The 18,180-nt window shown below is 42.4% G+C and overlaps 1 protein-coding gene across 1 annotated transcript in view; it reads left to right on the top strand.

Moving 5' to 3' along the window:
* The window catches only part of MLIP (muscular LMNA interacting protein), a 169,803-nt gene that overhangs the window by 42,961 nt on the left and 108,662 nt on the right, over positions 1–18,180 (top strand). The window contains exon 2 of the mRNA XM_073335117.1: positions 12,536–12,619. Within this exon, the coding sequence (XP_073191218.1) occupies positions 12,536–12,619 (84 nt within the window). The remainder of the gene's footprint in view (positions 1–12,535; positions 12,620–18,180) is intronic.

Below are 18,180 nucleotides of genomic sequence, written 5' to 3' on the forward strand. Positions count from 1 at the left end.
TTTAAAACCAATCTCTTCAAATAAGGGGTTCTTCTGATCCCAAAGGACCAGCCACACACCCACGTCAATATATAACTTAGATCTTACCCAAAAATCATGCTGATGCCAGTTCTTTAGTATCTAAAATCTAAAGGTTTATTCACAGAAAGAAAGAGAGAAAGGTGAGAGTTAAAATTGATTAAAGGAATCAAATGCATACTGTAATTGCGAAGTTCTTGGTTCAGGCTTGTAGCAGTGATGGAATAAACTGCTAGTTTGGTAAGTCTCTGGTGGCTTCCAAATCATTGGAAGGACCTCAGTACCTTGGTTAGAATGCTTCCATTAGTATAAGTCCTTAGTCCAGAGATTTGAGAAGGAAAAAGGCAAAATGGAAGGGTGTCCAGGGCCTTTATATCTTCTGCCATGTGGAGGGAAACCCATTGCTTCAAACAAAGCCCTCAGCAGAGCTAGTGGAAAATTACAGATGACAAGATGGGAGTTTGGAATAAAATGGGCGAGTCACCTGTGCATTCCTGATTTTGCTTAGTCATGGGAGGAAGCCATTACCTATTCTTCAGATGGTACATTTGCAGGACAGTCCATTCAGTGTAGATGGGCGTCTCCCATGGTCCATTGTCAGTTAAGTGTTTCTTGATTAGCCACTTGTTTTCAATAGTCCCTCCAAGATGTGCAGGCTAACTACTTTGTGGGCATTACCCCAGGAGCAAACATTTGAAATCCAGATATAGAACCACTACTCATAACTTCAAATACAAAAATGATACATGGGATACAGATAACATAATCATAACCAGCAAATCATAACCTTTTCATAGACACCTTACATGCTACATTTTGTGCAAGATTTATACAAATATATAACAGTGGTTGCAACAATGCTCTATATGGTCACATTTTAATCAGATAACATCACATATACCAATTTATATATATTCGTGAAATAGATTGGATGGAAGATTAAAATTAGAGCTGATCAAAAATATGTTGTGGGGATGATTTTCTAATGAAAAGTTCCCTTTTACAAAACCAGAAATTTCCATGAGAAAACTTCAGATTTGCTGAAAAATTTTGATTTCTCTATCAGAAAAACTGAAATGATGGGTCCCTGGCCACCCACCTGGAAGGCTCTTGTCAATTTCACTTTCTGCAAGGTGAAATTAACAAAAGCTTTCTTAGAGGGCTCCAGTGCAGAAAGCACCAGTTGCTTTGCCTCCCTGCCAATCCCCAGCTCCAGGAATCCAGAAGTCAGAGAAAACTCTGCCATGCAGACTGCCCCTTGAGGTGGGAGGCCCTCGTCTTCCAGGGTCCACAGCTCCAGGGCAGCTTCACCATGCCAGAATTTCCAGGAATTCAGGTTCTAAATTGGTTTTGGCTCCTGGAACCAGGGTTCTCAGGACTTCCAGATTCTCTGCTGCAGAGCCAGGATGCTGGAAGTCCTGGGACTGGCTCCCAGGGTCAATGACGCTGGGGCCATCTCAGTACAGACTGCCCCATATTGGGGACCAGAGGCCTTCCAAACTTGTGGGCCAGCTGGGGACTTGAACCCATATTGGGGACTTGAATCCATATTTCTCACATCCCAGATGAATGCTCTCACCACTGAGCGATAGGATAAAAGTGGGGCAGTATCACCACTACTACTGTGCGATAGAGTATAAGGGAGTGGCGGCATCACCATCATGTTTTGTGTGTGGCCTGATTCAGTAGGTGTACCCTTCGGCAGCCTCTGAGAATGCCTAATGGACTGGGCCCACCGGTGCGAGAACACTTAGTTTGAGAATCCCACCAGGGATTTAGTGTCAAGCAGCTTGGTGGCATGAGGGCTTAGGCAACTTTGCTCATGCATGCTTGAGGGGACCTTACTGGTGGAAATGTAGGGTATGTCTACGCTTTGATAAATTATTAGTTAAATTGGAAAAGATGGGGATCAATATGAAAATTGAAAGGTGGATAAGGAATTGGTTAAAGAGGAGACTACAGTGGGTCATACTGAAAGGTGAACTGTCAGGCTGGAGGGAGGTTACCAGTGGAGTTCCTCGGGGATTGGTTTTGGGACGAATCTTATTTAATCTTTTTATTACTGACCTTGGCACAAAACGTGGGAGTGTGCTAATAAAGTTTGCGGATGATACAAAGCTGGGAGGTATTGCCAATTTAGACAAGGACCAAAATATCATACAGGAGGATCTGGATGACCTTGTAAACTGGAGTAATAGTAATAGGATTAAATTTAATAGTGAGAAGTGTAAGGTCATGCATTTAGGGGTTAATAACAAGAATTTTAGTTATAAGCTGGGGACGCATCAATTAGAAGTAATGGAGGAGGAGAAGGACCTTGGAGTATTGGTTGGCCACAGGATGACTATGAGCCGCCAATGTAATGTGGCTGTAAAAAAAGCCAATGCGGTCTTGGGGTACATCAGGCGAGGTATTTTCAGTAGAGATAAGGAGGTGTTAGTACCGTTATACAAGGCACTGGTGAGACCTCATATAGAAAATTGTGTGCAGTTCTGGTTTCCCGTGTTTAAGAAGGATGAATTCAAACTGGAACAGGTACAGAGAAGGGCTACTAGGATGATCCGAGGAATGAAAAACGTGCCTTATGAAAGGAAACTCAAGGAGCTTGGCTTGTTTAGTCTAATCAAAAGAAGGCTGAGGGGAGATATGATTACTCTCTATAAATATATCAGAGGATAAATACCAGAGAGGGAGAGGAATTATTTAAGCTCAGTACCAATGTGGACACAAGAACAAATGGATATAAACTGGCCATCAGGAAGCTGAGACTTGAAATTAGACGAAGGTTTCTAACCATCAGAGGAGTGAAGTTCTGGAACAGCCTTCCAAGGGAAGCAGTGGGGGCAAAAGACCTATCTGGCTTCAAGATTAAACTCGATAAGTTTATGGAGGAGATGGTATGATGGGATAACATGATTTTGGCAATTAATTGATCGTTAACTATTCATGGTAAATAGGCCCAATGGCCTGTGATGGAATGTTAGATGGGGTGGGATCTGAGTTACTACAGAGAATTCTTTCCTGGGTATCTGGCTGGTGAGTCTTGCCCACATGCTCAGGGTTCAGCTGATCGCCATATTTGGGGTCAGGAAGGAATTTTTCTCCAGGGCAGGTTGGAAGAGGCCTTGGGATTTTTTTGCCTTCCTCTGCAGCAGGGGGCATGGGTCACTTGCTGGAGGATTCTCTGCACTTTGAAGTCTTTAAACCATGATTTGAGGACTTCAATAGCTCAGATATAGGTGAGAGGTTTATTGCAGGAGTGGGTGGGTGAGAGGTGCATTGTGCAGGAGGTCAGACTAGATGATCATAATGGTCCCTTCTGACCTTAATATCTATGAGTCTTTCCAGCTCAAACCTCTGGACTATGGACGATACTAATGAGAGCAGTCTACGCAATGGACTGAGGACCTTCCAATGATTTGGAAGCTGCCAGAGACTTGACTGGTGTTTTGGGATCAGAAGAACCTTTTTTTTTTTTTTTTTTTTTTTGAAGAGATTGGTTTTAAAGAACCACTCATATTTAAACCCAGTGCTTTTGGTGGTGAACATAAGAATGACCATACTGGGTCAGACCAAAGGTTCATCCAGCCCAGTTTCCTGTCTACAGTCAGTGGCCAATGCCAGGTTCCCCAGAGGGAGTGAACCTAACAGGTAATGATCAAGTGGTCTCTCTCCTGCCATCTATCTCCACCCTCTGACAAACAGAGGCTAGGGACACCATTCCTTACCCATCCTGGCCATTAATGGACTTAACCTCCATGAATTTATCTTGTTCTCTTTTAAACCCTGTTATAGTCCTAGCCTTCACAACCTCCTCAGGCAAGGAGTTCCACAGGTTGACTGCGCTGTGTGAAGAAGAACTTCCTTTTATTTGTTTTAAACCTGCTGCCCACTAATTTCATTTAGTGGCCCCTAGTTCTTATATTATGGGAACAAGTAAATAACTTTTTTCCTTATTCACTTTCTCCACACCACTCAAGATTTTATATACCTCTATCAAGATACAAGTGATACAAGGACTGGAATGTCAAAGGAAATGACTTTTATGACTTCTTGTTAGCCAGTGTGGTGAAATAGAAGTTACTTTTGTTGCTGGTTTGGCATATCTTATGGAAGAATAACCACCAGTTTTGGGGTTTGGTTGCCAAATTCAGGACAAACTGCTGAGAAATAGGGCATTCTCAGTTGTGTCCCACAAAGGCATGGTTACAGGCCTCTACAGGGTTAGGCAGCAACTAAGTGGGGGTTTACATGGTTTAAAGTTTGGATTTAGGCACCTAAAGTGAGACTGAGGCACTTAAATCTCTTTCTGGATCTAGTGCTTAGTTGCTTTTGAAAATTCTACCCTAGATGCTTTGTAACTGCACATTTCTAGTAGGCATTTCTGTTATTTTGTCAAGTGAACACATTAGTGCAGCACCATTAATGTGAACTTATTTCAGAATGTATCTTTCCTTGCTTCCTCAGTAAGTGTTCTTCATTTGAGTTTTCTTACTCTAGAGGCTTATTACTCATCAGAATGCTCTACTTTTAATGGTCTTCAGGTTGTTAAGATATTAAATATTTTTAACAGAAATAGGTACTGTACAAACTCCTTTGGAAAAAAATGAATTATAGGCAATGGACAGAACAAATATTGATTGCTACGTTGACTAGCTCTGTTTCCCTTCCCTATTCCTCACTGCTATTCAGATAGATTGTAACATTTACTCTCACATGAAATGCTTGGTCTACTATTGGATGCGCCTCGGAGCCATTCCAAATCTTTATACTCCCTTTTTTAGAGTCACATACCATTAGTCACTAGGGGTGAAATTCAGTCCTGTGCAGAAGACAAGCATGAGAAGACAAGTCCTTGAAGCTCTGCTTTTGCAGATTTAAGTGTTTCATAGACCTCATGCTGGCCCTCTGCATAAGGATGAATTTCAGCTTGAAAGAATTAAGCAATGTGAGGAGTCTGATCAGAGAGTTGAAAGTGTCTATCTGTTCCTATATATCAGATACAACACAAGAGAGTATTAGCAAAAATAGACTTTTTAAGTTTGCCCCTGTGTGGCAGGTATTCTAACATGGACCTCAAAAGGATAGAGATTTAAAGTTTATGCAGCTACTTGATGCTGAATAAAACCCACTGTAGTATATTACTGCATGACAGAGTTATCTTTGATTTTCTTTGCTTTTGTTATTTTACATTGCAGACTTTGTCCTAGACTTGCAACGTGTAGTGTGTGGGTGGACTGCTGTGCCCAGACAGAGCCCCATTGATGTCAGGGGGCAAGGGCAGTACTGGGGCTCTTCTAGTTATTGAAATGCAATTTAATTTGGCTTCCTGGAGAGAGAGCAAGCTTTATAAAGCACTGTTATTGAAGAATCTTAAAAATGATTGCCATGTAAATGTATTATTGTTTACAGAATGAAATTCTGATCCCATTGACATAGATGTCAAAACTCCCATTGACGTTGGCAGAGCCAGGATTTCACCCATAGTTAAGGTTACCAGACATCCCGTTTTTAAATGGACAATCCCCTATTTAAGCCCTCCTGCAGATGTCCCAACTTTTTCTTAAAAATGGGCAAATTGTCCCATATTTTCTGTCTCCCAGTCATCAGTACTGGCAGGTCCTGCTGCTAGCCGGATCCCTGCTCACCAGCCGCCTGCCTGCCAGCACTGAGTCGGGGGGTCCAGTGGCCGATGATGGGGGTGGGTGTGCAAGGCTGATGGCAGGGTAAAGCTGCAGTGTGCGGGGGCGGCCCTCCCCCTGCTGGTCCATCAGTGCAGCCCCTGCTGCAGGCCGGCTATTGGCCAGCAGGGCCTTGTCCCCCATTCCGTTTCTGGCCGGCACTGTCTTTATGCTGTGAGCTGCAGTGGCTGGTGAGTGTGGGCAGGCACCAGGCAGCAGCCGGTTATGTGTTGCCTCTGGTGCCCACCTATTGGCCCTTTGCCTGTTCTCCCTCTTGCTGTCCTCTCCCTGCTTTGCCCCTTCACCCCCACCCCACTACTTGTTCATATCCCCCCCGGCAGGGCACGTCCCTCTCCCAACGCAGTGCAGAGAACCAGCCCCTGCTCAGAGCACTCAGCTCACCAGCACCCTGGCTGGCAGGCTCCTTCCTTCCCTCACTGCCTCTGGCTGGGCCGGTGCACCAGGAAAGCCCAAGACCTTCTGGCCCAGGGCTCTGGCCAGGGGGAACCGAACCCTGCATGTGCCAAAGCCCTGCACAGCACTGGCACGGGGAAGCCTCTCCACTCCTCAGTTAAGCTCTGGAGGGATGGGAGGAAGCAACTTCCAGCCTGTTCACGTCCCAACCCTGCAGAATCCACAGCAGCTCCCTGGGCAGGGGCTTAGCACCCTCTTCACCTACCCCTCCACCCCGCCCTAGGTCCTGTCCCCAGGGAGCGACAGTCTTCTCAGTCCCCTAGGCACCCATCCCTGCTGAGCCACCTCTCTGACCAGGTTCGCTGAAGCCCTTGCAGTCAGGTTCTCTGGGTCCTGGTGCACAATTCGTCCTTAGGGCTTTACCCCTTCCTGCCCATGCTGTAGCCAGGGGACAGGAGGTGGTTGGGTTATGTCGGTGGCCAGCAGCAGCCTGGAGGTGTTAGCTGCTTTTTGACACTGTGTGGGCAGGAAGGGACAAGCTGCTTCCAGCCACAGGGAAGCGGAGGAGGGGGATGGAGGGATGGGAAGAGATAAGCTCTGCAAAGACATGGGCCAGGTCATCCCCTCTCCACCCCTGTGGCTGGAAGCAGCTCCCATCCCTTCCCTCCCACACAGTGCTGAAAGGCTGCTGCTGACCACATTCTGGTGTGAACCCTGGCAGAAATCTGGGGAGGGGGCATGTGACCCTGCATGCTTCCCACCCCTGCCGTTAGTTGCCTCGGGAAGATGTGGTGCCAGGCACCAGGAGAGGCAGGTCTGTCCCAGGGGCCCAGCCAGGCATGGAGGACAGAGAGCACAGGGCGGGGAGAGTCAGGTTGGTCAGTTACCTACCCAGTGTGAGAGAGGTGTATGGGAGTGTGTGTGCATTATCTCTCCCCATGTGAACCTTAAAGATAAGAAGGTAAATAAAAAGAATCCAGATCTGCAGTATTTCTTTTTAACAAGGTCTCAATCAACTTGATGTTAATTTGAACGTTTGTACTGCATAGTTCTGATTGATTGATTGCCAGCGGACTCACTGAATATGAGTAATTTTACCAGGTGTCCCATATTCAGCATAGGGAAATATGGTCACTCTACCCATAGTATTTAAGTATGCACAATATTCAGGGCTGAGCAATAGTTTTATTTTTCACGTGTTTATGTAATATGAGCCTTGTTCTGCAAGAGAATCTGAAGTGAGACAGCGTGTTCTTGTGGTATTTGTGGTCTGACTGGAAGTAAGAAGAGTAGGAAATCTTGCAAGGAAGCCTTTGGCTTCTTGAACATCGAAGAGATTTAGATAGCTTGGCTAAACTTCAGCTAAAAATCCAAATCTTTGGGGGCTTATTCAGAATTAGACTAAATGTCCAAACCTTTGAGGTTGCTCATTCACAGAACTGCAAGGGTTGGAGAAGGGCCGGTCATTTAGTATCTGGTCTATTGACATGAATTGGTATTTTCCTTGCAGGATCAAGGTCTTAACTTGTACTTATAGAAAGTAATGTATTTTTCATATATTCAGTTATAATATACACAATTAACTAAGTTCCCCTGTTTATAATGTTCATTCTCTAGCATACCATTAATACACATTTATTTATTTTGATTTTTTAAAATGAATTCATCCAGAAACTGCATAACAACAAGTTGAACCACAATCTGGAGCACCACAGAAACTAATCTGCAGCTTCTTCATGAACCAACCCCAACTGGTTTTATGCGGAGTCCAGATGAAAGCAGGGGTCTGCTCACACCCAGAGATATTTGCAGGATTGGGGTCTAAAAACTCCTCCCCGACATCCTCTCTCATCCATGAAGCTCTTCCCTGTCTCTCCTCTCTTTCATCCCCCTGCACACACTCCTTCCAGAAAGCATGGAGTAGAGAGAAGTTGTAGAGGGATCTGGAGGGCAGCATATTCAGGCTCTAATGAACCAATGGAGAAAGTCCATACCAAACTGTAGGAAGTGAGTAATTTGGGAGCCCAATGGTGGGGTTCCTCATCCTACTCTGAAGAGACCACCCAAGCCCTGTCAGAGAAGCAGTGTGTATATAGGTTGCAAAACCTTGAATGTTTGTGATAAATATAGGTGATAAAACCAGTTTTTGAAATCCAACAGTACCTGAATGGGTTCCTCATACTCTTTATGGTGTGTGAAGTGTGGAGGTCCAAGACAAAGACAGGGAACCCTCACTGTAAGCACTCCACCTCCAGCCCTCATTTGTATAGTAGTGACTTGTTAATTCGGGCCCTTCTGCTATCTCAATCACTGTATCCTACATTGAGGGACCTGTCAGCTGGGAGAGCAGAGCGAAAGGTGTCCTTTTACAGTTCTTCACAAGCAGGAGAGTGAATTTGTGTGTGGGGGGGTGGAGGGTGAGAAAACCTGGATTTGTGCTGGAAATGGCCCACCTGATGATCACTTTAGATAAGCTATTACCAGCTGGACAATGGGGTGGGAGGAGGTATTTTTTCATATTCTCTGTGTATATATAAAGTCTGCTGCAGTTTCCACGGCATGCATCTGATGAAGTGAGCTGTAGCTCACGAAAGCTCATGCTCAAATAAATTGGTTAGTCTCTAAGGTGCCACAAGTTCTCCTTTTCTTTTTGCGAATACAGACTAACACGGCTGTTACTCTGAAACCTGTCACAACTGATGGGTTGTCCATTGGAGATCCTCCCTATCTTCTCTGTGGACTGACACTCTGATGTTGCCAACCACCCCCTGCCCCTCAAGGTCTGCGGAGGTAATGATACCATGGGTAGTGCTCAGTGACCAAGTAGCTGCTGTGTGTATTGCAAAGGCATGAGATTCCCTGATGACATGGGCACCGCAGCGTCAGTCAAGGCAGTACTCCTCCAACAGGCTCTACACTTCTGTTGTCCCATTTAAATTAAAAGCAACTTTTCATTTATTTTAAAATGTTGTAAGCTACCAGTATGTCAACAGAGTTCCAGGGATTTTAACTGGGAAACAGAGGGAAAATAAGTACTCAGTACAGGAAGATAATTACTCAGTACAGTAGGGCTTATCTGTCATTTCCAAAAATATCCTGCTTCATTCCCTTTGCTTTCAAACATGATTCCCCCCAAGTTCTAACTTCGGCAGGATCCTTAGCAGAGGGCATTTGATCACTTGCAGGGAACCTAAGAAAGTGGTGGCTAGGCTGTTAAGACTGGCTGACATAAGGTTAGACTGCAACTGCTCCAAGGGAGCCTGAATGAGCTCATTTTTTGATTAAATGCCCTTTGAAAAGAAGAGAAAAGCCTCTGCAGAAAGGTTAATGGTTTGATGCTGCAAACACTTGTGCATGTGCTTGACTTTATGCATTTGAGCAGTCCCGGTATGCTGCTGCAAGCTTGAGCCCTGACATCCCAGTCACCGGGCCTTTCTGAGGAAACAGGTGTCATCAGAAGGAATGTAAAATCATTACCATAGAAATAGGAAGAATTTAACTGCATCAGTGCAAACAATAAACCCATGCCCTTCAGTGGTGGTGGGGGGAGGGAAAGCTGGGATTTTTATAGTGACATGCACAAAACACAAATGAGTAAAATCAGGTTTTATCACAAATAAATTACAGTTAGTGCGTTCCTACAGGGATGACTCATACACCTTTTTTAGCCCATATTTATTTATAGTTTTAGCCTCGGTTCACTTTTTTTTCTGTAAATCTTTTGAAGCTGTTTCACAACACATTGATAATGAAGCTCACAGCTTACAGGGTGCTTTATCCCTACAGATGTAGAAACTTTATTAAAAACACTTGGGATTCCTTCATCATCATCATCAAACTTATACAGTCTTTGGGAATCTTAGAGAAAGTTATTTACTGAACCGTAGTAGGAAGGAGAATTTATTGTAGGCCAAATCTGTTTCTCATCCTTAAATCTTCTCACTTGTCAAAAAATTGAGTGGGGGAGTAACACGGGAGTTATCTAGACTGTCTCCTGAAATTCAAATGGTTTGTGCTGTAATACTTTAAGTACATGGAAATTAAAAAAGTCTGCACAAGCCTGCCTTGACCGCTGGGTAGTTACTTGGGCTGCTAGCCCCACAGAAGTACATGCTGCCATGGCATCAACTGCTGTGGTACCCAAGCTAGCTAGATTAAAGCTAGCTCAGGTATGTCTACATGTGGTATAATTACATCCCCCAGTTGCAATGTGGTCATATCCTTATGCCCAATGGAGCTGCCTGCTGCTAGGGTAAAGGAAACAGAGCTTTCACTGATGGCAGTAGACGGCTGTGTAACAAACTCCTATAAAACTTAAGAATCATGGCAAACCTTACCACCTTTCACTCCTAGTGCAAGGTGTACTTCTTTGGCCTTTGCTAATACACAGCAAGATGTATCTATAATTTAAAACAAACAAAGAGCCCCCCATAAACCAACTCCCCCAACCCAATAAAAACACTCCCCTGTACACGCAGTTTTCTCCCTGGGGGAGAGGATGAGAGAAAGAATGAACCACGCTTCACAGATGTTTTTCATTTCTTAATGCACTGCTGGAAGGCATTGAGATACGTGGGGATGAGGACACTATAAGCACCAGTATAGAATAGATAGCTGATATCAGAAACACCTTTAATAGTACAGGATGGATTTCTGTATAGTGTGGGAAATTTGGAAGTTGAAAGGGTTTTTTAAATTGATGCCAACGTTTATTAAAGAAAAAAAATCCCCTAGAATGGCAGTTCTGACAATAAATTCTAAATGGTTTCTTATCTAGTGCTACCAGATAGAGTTGCCCATAATTTGCATCTATCACTGGTTTTAAAACTGTCAATTAAAGCTCAAATACACAGGGAGTAAATGCTGTGTTAATATTTGTGTTATTTTTGCCACTTACAAAATAATTTTTCTCTGAATTGTTTATATCCTTAAACTGCAAAATATAGCTGCCACTCTGAATATGAAATCAAATGACAGTGACAGATTATTGATCATTTCAAAGGGGGATTCTGTCACTTTTTTAAAACAGTCATAATTTTGATTAGCTTATGTTAACATCCTGTTTGGGTAATAGTATTTACAGATGTGCTAGCCCAAAGCCCAAAATAAGTAAAGAAACTTTGATTCTCTGATAAATAACACTGAATTTTGATCCATTCAGGGAAACAACAACCATACTACTTTAACTATAATCTAGATGAGATGGGTTCCAGATGCACAATGTTGTTCTTGTCTTTACAACATTCTACTTGACCCACAAAGGAGCTGCTTTTCAGAACTGGATAAGAACATTGGGTGATTGGAGACAACTGTGTATGAAATGCTGAGTTTCACAACTTCCTTTTCTGGTGCCTTTGTAAAGGCTCATATTTGTCTCTTACCCACTGCTTCAAATAAAAGGACTTCTCCTATCAACAGACTACTACACAACATCAATATGACATGCTGTCATCTTCAGAGCAAGTGCAAGTACTACAACAGGGTGAATACTTGTGTACCATTGCAAAGAATTTTGCTGGTGGACACCTAGTGAATTATAGGCATGCTAGGGAGGTACAATTATGCCTGCACGACAAAATACTTTAGGGTAGATAAGGGTCCAGTGACTTGCCCAGGGTCACACAGGAAGTCTATGGCGGAGCTGAGAATAGAATCCCACTTGCCTGGTGCCCAGTTTTGTATCTACACAACCTTCCACTACTAATTATATTGTTTTTCTCAGTGCGAAATATACAATCAACTTCTTGAAACTCTATTTCTGTGCTCTCTCCCACACTCTAAAACATTTGGGGAATGGAGCATGACTATGTGTAGTGGACTGATTGAAGCAGTTTGCAAAACAGAAAATATATCTTTTCCAATGAGGCCAAGTGAAGTTTGGAATAAACAACTGAAAATTTCAAACACAATCACTTTCATATTAAAAGAACATTTAGTAGAATGTACACAACATGTACAGCTGTTCTTATAAATAAGTAAATCCATACCCCAAATGAATCCATTTAGGATGTATTACTTCTGTGGCAGCACCCATATACATACAGTATATTTGGCATGTAGGGACGTTAACTTTACAATTCAAATGAAATATCAAGTGTTTAAAAACCAACTACTTTTAATGATTAGCCCAACCAAAGAAGAAATGGAAATCATATGCTGACACCCTCAGCTCCCTGTAAACGTATTGAAGAAGCAAGCAATAATTTCATCTTTACCATGTTACATTTTAGTAGTTGAGTGCTTGAACAATGTCTCTTTGTATCCAAAATTCTTTTAGGCCCACACACACCTATTCAGAAAATATCTTGCTAGAAGTCCCTCTAGAAATTATTGCTGAACAGTGAAAAATATCATCTCTCCTTCAATCTATCATACATAGTCATATTGTTGTTTAAAACCTGTCTTTTCCCCCCCACCCCAAGCTGCATCCTACACATCATGAACAGCAATTTGGAAAAAGAGACATAAAAGTCACCAGTCCACTGAGTTTCCTTAGCACAGAAAGGGTAAGAAGATTTTTTTTTTTAGAGAGTGCTACATTGCATCTTTGTAAAATACCTTGTAGAGTTGACTGAAGGATTGATATCGGGTTTTGTTATGCAGTAAATATTTTGAGATTATTGTTCTTAGTGTAAAAAATCTGGTTTTAAATCTATTGTTAATTACATCTGGCTGCAGTCCTTAATAGAACAAAGTCCCAATTTACTTCATTTGTGCTCAGTTAAGGACCAAAGAATTTAATCTCTGGTATTTCACAAAATGTTTCATTAGTCTGAAATAGTGTCAATGAGAACACCTTTAGGGCTCAGTTGTACTCTGTAATACATGGATTTCTGTTTTGTAAGACCAAGTATCAGTGGTAGATGGTTATATCAGGCACCCATTGTGCCTGGTTATGTGGTGGAAGGCTGGGCAGACCCTTAGACTCTGGTCATACAATTGATGCTTTGCCTGGTGGTTTAATCCACTGAATTAAGATAATTTGGAATAAATCACTCTTATTCTGGAACTAATCATGGGTTTAATCATGAATAACTCACCCTGTAGACAAGCCTTGAGACTCCTTTGAAAATCCAAGCTATACTGTTGTAATTGTATACAGCTCTTTATATACATTGGTTCTCTGCCCCATGAACCTTAATAAGATGCCCAAATATAAAGCATGGCACAAAGGTCTGCAGTTTAGAGGAAAAGAGGAGATATCTGTTGAAAAGATGGTGTTTTAAGGAGGGATTGAAAGCAGTGTAAATGAGTAGTTTGTAGATGAGGACAAGGAGAAAGTTTGAAGCATAGGAGGGGCAGAGCACAGAGCTACCTGAATATTTTTATCAGGGTTTTTTTGTTTTTTTGTTTGGCAAAAAGTTACTTTTTGAGGAAACAGAAACTTGTCCACATTTTTCAAGTTTTTATCAAAGCCCCCAAATCCTCAAACCATTTTTTTTGAAAACTTTTTTTAACCAAAACATGAAAAATTCCACATAAATAAATAAATTTTACCTTATTGTATCAGCTGCAGTGAAAGTAAATTAAAGCAAAAGGGAGCAGTGGGTTGACAGAATGAGGGATGCTCATAGGGAAGAGGAGACAGTAAGACTAAAATGAGAGCAGAGGTGCAGGTGGGGGACAAATGAAAGTAGTGCCTACGGTATAGACGGTAACAACCAACTTGTGTGTGACTGCACCTTTTCTCTTTTATGTACAAGGGTGGAATTTGCCTTTTAACTTCAGCAAAACAGGATAGGTGAGAATGAATTTGGGGCCTGAGTTAGCAGTTCTTAACTAGAGGCAAAACTGCCTTTGTTTTGATTGGAATTTTGCCTCAGTAAGATATACAGGACAAGGCAATCTGTGATGTCATCCTTCTCCTGAACGAGGCATGGGCAGTCAGGCCTAATGGTTGGAGCAGGACTCGAGCCAAGGATTGGAGCGAGAGTCAGGAACCAGAACAGGAAGCAGACTGAGGCAGGACAGGAAGACAGCTGAAGCAAGGCTGAAGCAAGGCAGGCACAGAAGCAGTCACAGCTGCAGGCATCAGCATCGAGCAGTCACTGGGCTTAAGCACAGGCCTGGTGACACCGCTTAGCCAGTCAGGGAGTCTGGCTGATCAGAATGTTCTGTTGCGGGTCAGCTAACTGGCCCCGGCTCCATCTGCAGGCCCGAAGTCCTGACACTCCTACCCTTCCTTTGTTGGCACAATTCAACATGATCATTAACTTCTTGCTGACAAGAGGCTGAGGCTTGGACAGTAGAGATGTTTCAAGTCAGTACCTTGGATAGAGTGATATTTTGGGAAGTTTGCAGTATTTGCCCACCCTGTGTCATACTTTCAACAATGCTATTAGTGCTTCATTTTCAGCAACAAGTTCACTGAAATGTAATAGAGGAGGAAAAAATTTCATCTACTCAGCGCAGGTCTACACTACTGGTTAAGTGGCTAGAACTTACCTCGCTCAGAGGTGTGAAAAAGCCCTCCCACTTGAGCAACACAAGTTCTGTGCTGTCCACACTGGTGCTACGTAGGTGGGAAAAGTCCAAAAGGAGCAGGATACGAGTAGTGCAAAGCACCCATGGTCCCACTCCAAGCCTGTCAACCCACAGAATGGGCAAAGCTGGACAGGACCAGGAGGGAGTTGGGAACTGGGAGGTGCACTAATTAAGTGCTGTTCTGCCACAGCCCCTGATGTTGTTTAAAGCTGTCCTCCCGCAGTGAAATTCCTAGTGCAAAGAAATTGCTGTCTGCCCTCCCCCAGGGATGACTCCTCTTCTGCTGCAGATATCTCCACAGGTGAGGAAGAATACACTTTGCACTTCCTGGGGCTGAGGGATGATTTTGGCCCAATGCTTAGAGCAAACATTCAAATGCCAAATAAAGGGTAGCGCTAGTTAGCGAGAGTTTCCTGTGCCTCACATGGCTAGTGAGATTATTTTTAATTTATAAATATAACAGTTCACATAGTAGTTCCTATCAAATGGAAACCTGAAAAGAGGCACCATGACACCACTGTTGGGAACGCCTGGCGTGGCTAGTGCCTCGCATTGTTGTTTCAGTGACCTAACCCCCACCTCTCCACACATGCACACGTGTACTTACCAAAGCCAGTGCTGGGCTTCACATAGAGAGTGGGGAGTTGGAGCTGGCTTCTTAAAAAATGGGGTCCTTTCCCATTTTTTAAAACAATTACCATTGGATTTTTAATAATATCACCAATAATCAATAGAAAAGTAATCCCTGAAAAATAAACTCAAAAAATTGCCTCAGCCAGGTATCAAACCACTCCACCTCCCTCAGAAGAAGTGCTCCTCCCTACTGGTAGCATCATGCTGATCCTCCAGTGATCCTCCAGTGGCCCTAGTACTGAAGGATAGGAAACATCACGATGTTCGTTCTGATGGGAGTTGAGCATGTGTGGAAGCTGTGGTACATTAGGTAACCACTGTGAAATGACTGGAAGTGAGAATATCACGGCAGGCAATGTTAGGAGATCAGTGCTAAAGTGAATGCAGGTCTGGTACTGACTTTACTGAAAAGAGAAGCAATTACAGTGAACTCCTACTGGCATCCAAGCATCGAGACATGTTTAGAAACTAAAGTGCAAATGACTGATGCATGCTGATGTAACATTAAATTAAAAGGAGTACTTGTGGCACCTTAGAGACTAACCAATTTATTTGAGCATGAGATTTCGTGAGCTCATGCTCAAATAAATTGTTTAATCTCTAAGGTGCCACAAGTACTTCTTTTCTTTTTGCGAATACAAACGAACATGGCTGTTACTCTGAAACCTGTCATTAAATTAAAGTTCCTCATTAACGTCATCCTGGAGGACTGATCTCTCGACCATGACAGATATAAGCAGAGATTTATTTCTGTTCTCTATGCTTGACTTGATAATTATGTTTCCTTAAGAGGTAGTAGGTGTAGCTTTTAGAATAGGAAAACAAGAAAAATTATGTCATGGAAAATCATGAGAGAGCACTCCTAGAACATTGTGTGACTTACCCTGGGAGAGGTCAGGTGGAACTACAGCACTGCATTGTAGGAGTATAGTGCAGTTTTCTCACAGGCAAACTTCCAGTTGAAGTTACAAAAGCATTGTGAAAATTAATGTCTCTAAAGAACTAGAAAATAGTTGAGGACCCCTCACAGATGCGAGCAGAAGAAGAGCTAACTGTGGTGTGGACAGCATGCCATTTTCTTCCCATTGCAGATACTTTATTATACAATACCTGAAAGTTAAAGGGTGTGCGGGAGAATACTCTCTTCCTCCTGGCTTTCCTTCATTGGTGAACAAAACTGGCTAACTCTCTTCATTTTTCCAGCCACTGAGAGCCTGTGTGCTTTTTGTAACGTGGCCCCCACCACAGCTGGAATAATGACTCTGATGCTGTCGCTAGAGTAGATATGGGGACAGAGTAGGCAGTGGGGTTTGTTACAGGGATTGGTTCCTGGGTTAGTGTTTCTCTGGTGTAGTGTCTAGTTGCTGTTGAGTATTTGCTTCAGGTTGGGGGGCTGTCTGTAAGTGAGGACTGGCCTGCCTCCCAAGGTCTGTGAGAGTGAGGGATTGTTTTCCAGGATAGATTGTAGATTGATGATGTAAAGATCATATTAAAGATCTCTGAAAGGAAGCAGGCATTAACCCACCTAACAGCGGGGCAACTTATCACAGACAATTAGCAACAAAGTCTAGATTTCAAACACAACAAACCAGTAAACCACCCCAGAGTCCTGTCAAATTCAATGGCAAGTTCCCAGCACAGAAAAGTGCTTTGTTTTTGTCCCCCAACATTAATCAATAGCAATAACACAGAAGTGCTCCAAAATACTCACCAGCTGGCTAACTCCCATATTTGTTATTTGTTACTTTCCCTATCAGGATAATAAATTAATCTCTGTGTTTGTTCTCTCTCTCTCTGTCTCCTCTTAATTTCTTCAAATTGCATTGTTGTGAATTAAATTTAGTCTGTAATTTCCTTCACGACTGAAGATTGTTAATATGAAATTCATTACTGTTGTCAGTGTAACCATCTTTTCCAGCTATTTGCTAAAGTAATCAGTTTAAAATAATAGCAGAATGGCAGTTCACTGCTACTGTGTCAGGAAGTCTAACTATTTTAATAGCAAACATTTCCTCTTATGGGTTTTAATGTATATATCTAATAACATATCTGTACATATGTATGTATCTAATAACATATCTTTGATATTTGTTACTTTGTTATTAGACATTGAGGTATTTCTGTCTCTTTCCTTTAATTAAATAAATTAAAACCCATAAGAGGAAATGTTTGCTATTAAAATAGTTAGACTTGCTGACACAGTGGCAGTGAACTGCCATTCTGCTAATTTTGAACTTGATTATTTTAACAAATAGCTGGAAAAGATTGTTACTTCAACGACATGGTCAATTTCATGCTAACAGTCTTCAGTCATGAAGGAAATTTAAGGGAACTAGCCACTGAGATTAACTTTAATTCACAGCAATGCAGTTTGAAGAGATTATAAAGGAGAGAGGGACATTTCATGCAGAGATGTATTTATTATCCTCAGGCTCATGGGAAACAGAACATGTCAATTATGCATTAAACCTGTTTGCAAACTATGGGCAAAGAAAGGAAACCCTGGAAATCATTTACCATAAATTTCTTGTATAACTACTAAGCACTCTGTCATGTTGCAGCCTGGATCCTTCCAGCAGAAATGCTACATGGAAAAAACTATTCAGATTATGCTAAATATTGATATTCTTCAAAGGCCTAAATCAGATAAAAATGCACAATTAAAGCTAGGCAATTATTTCATTGTGAATAGAGCAGGACAGATAAATACAAAAAGTGATTATTTAATGTTTTCTTGAATAAACATTGCAGGCCAAATTCTCTGCTGCCATAACTCCTAGGTTCCAGTGGAGTTAGGCCAGCTGGCTGTGTGGGCCATTGAATTCATTCTGTCGTTGTTTTTGGGCTCTGGAGTCTCGACTCAGTCTGCTGCAGGTTTTTGTATGTACTCTGATGGATTTCAAGCTATTTTCTCTTTCTCAGATTAGTAACCTATAGATTCCAGAGAAGC

This window comes from Lepidochelys kempii, chromosome 3 (assembly GCF_965140265.1).
Source record: "Lepidochelys kempii isolate rLepKem1 chromosome 3, rLepKem1.hap2, whole genome shotgun sequence".
NCBI lineage: Eukaryota > Metazoa > Chordata > Testudines > Cheloniidae > Lepidochelys > Lepidochelys kempii.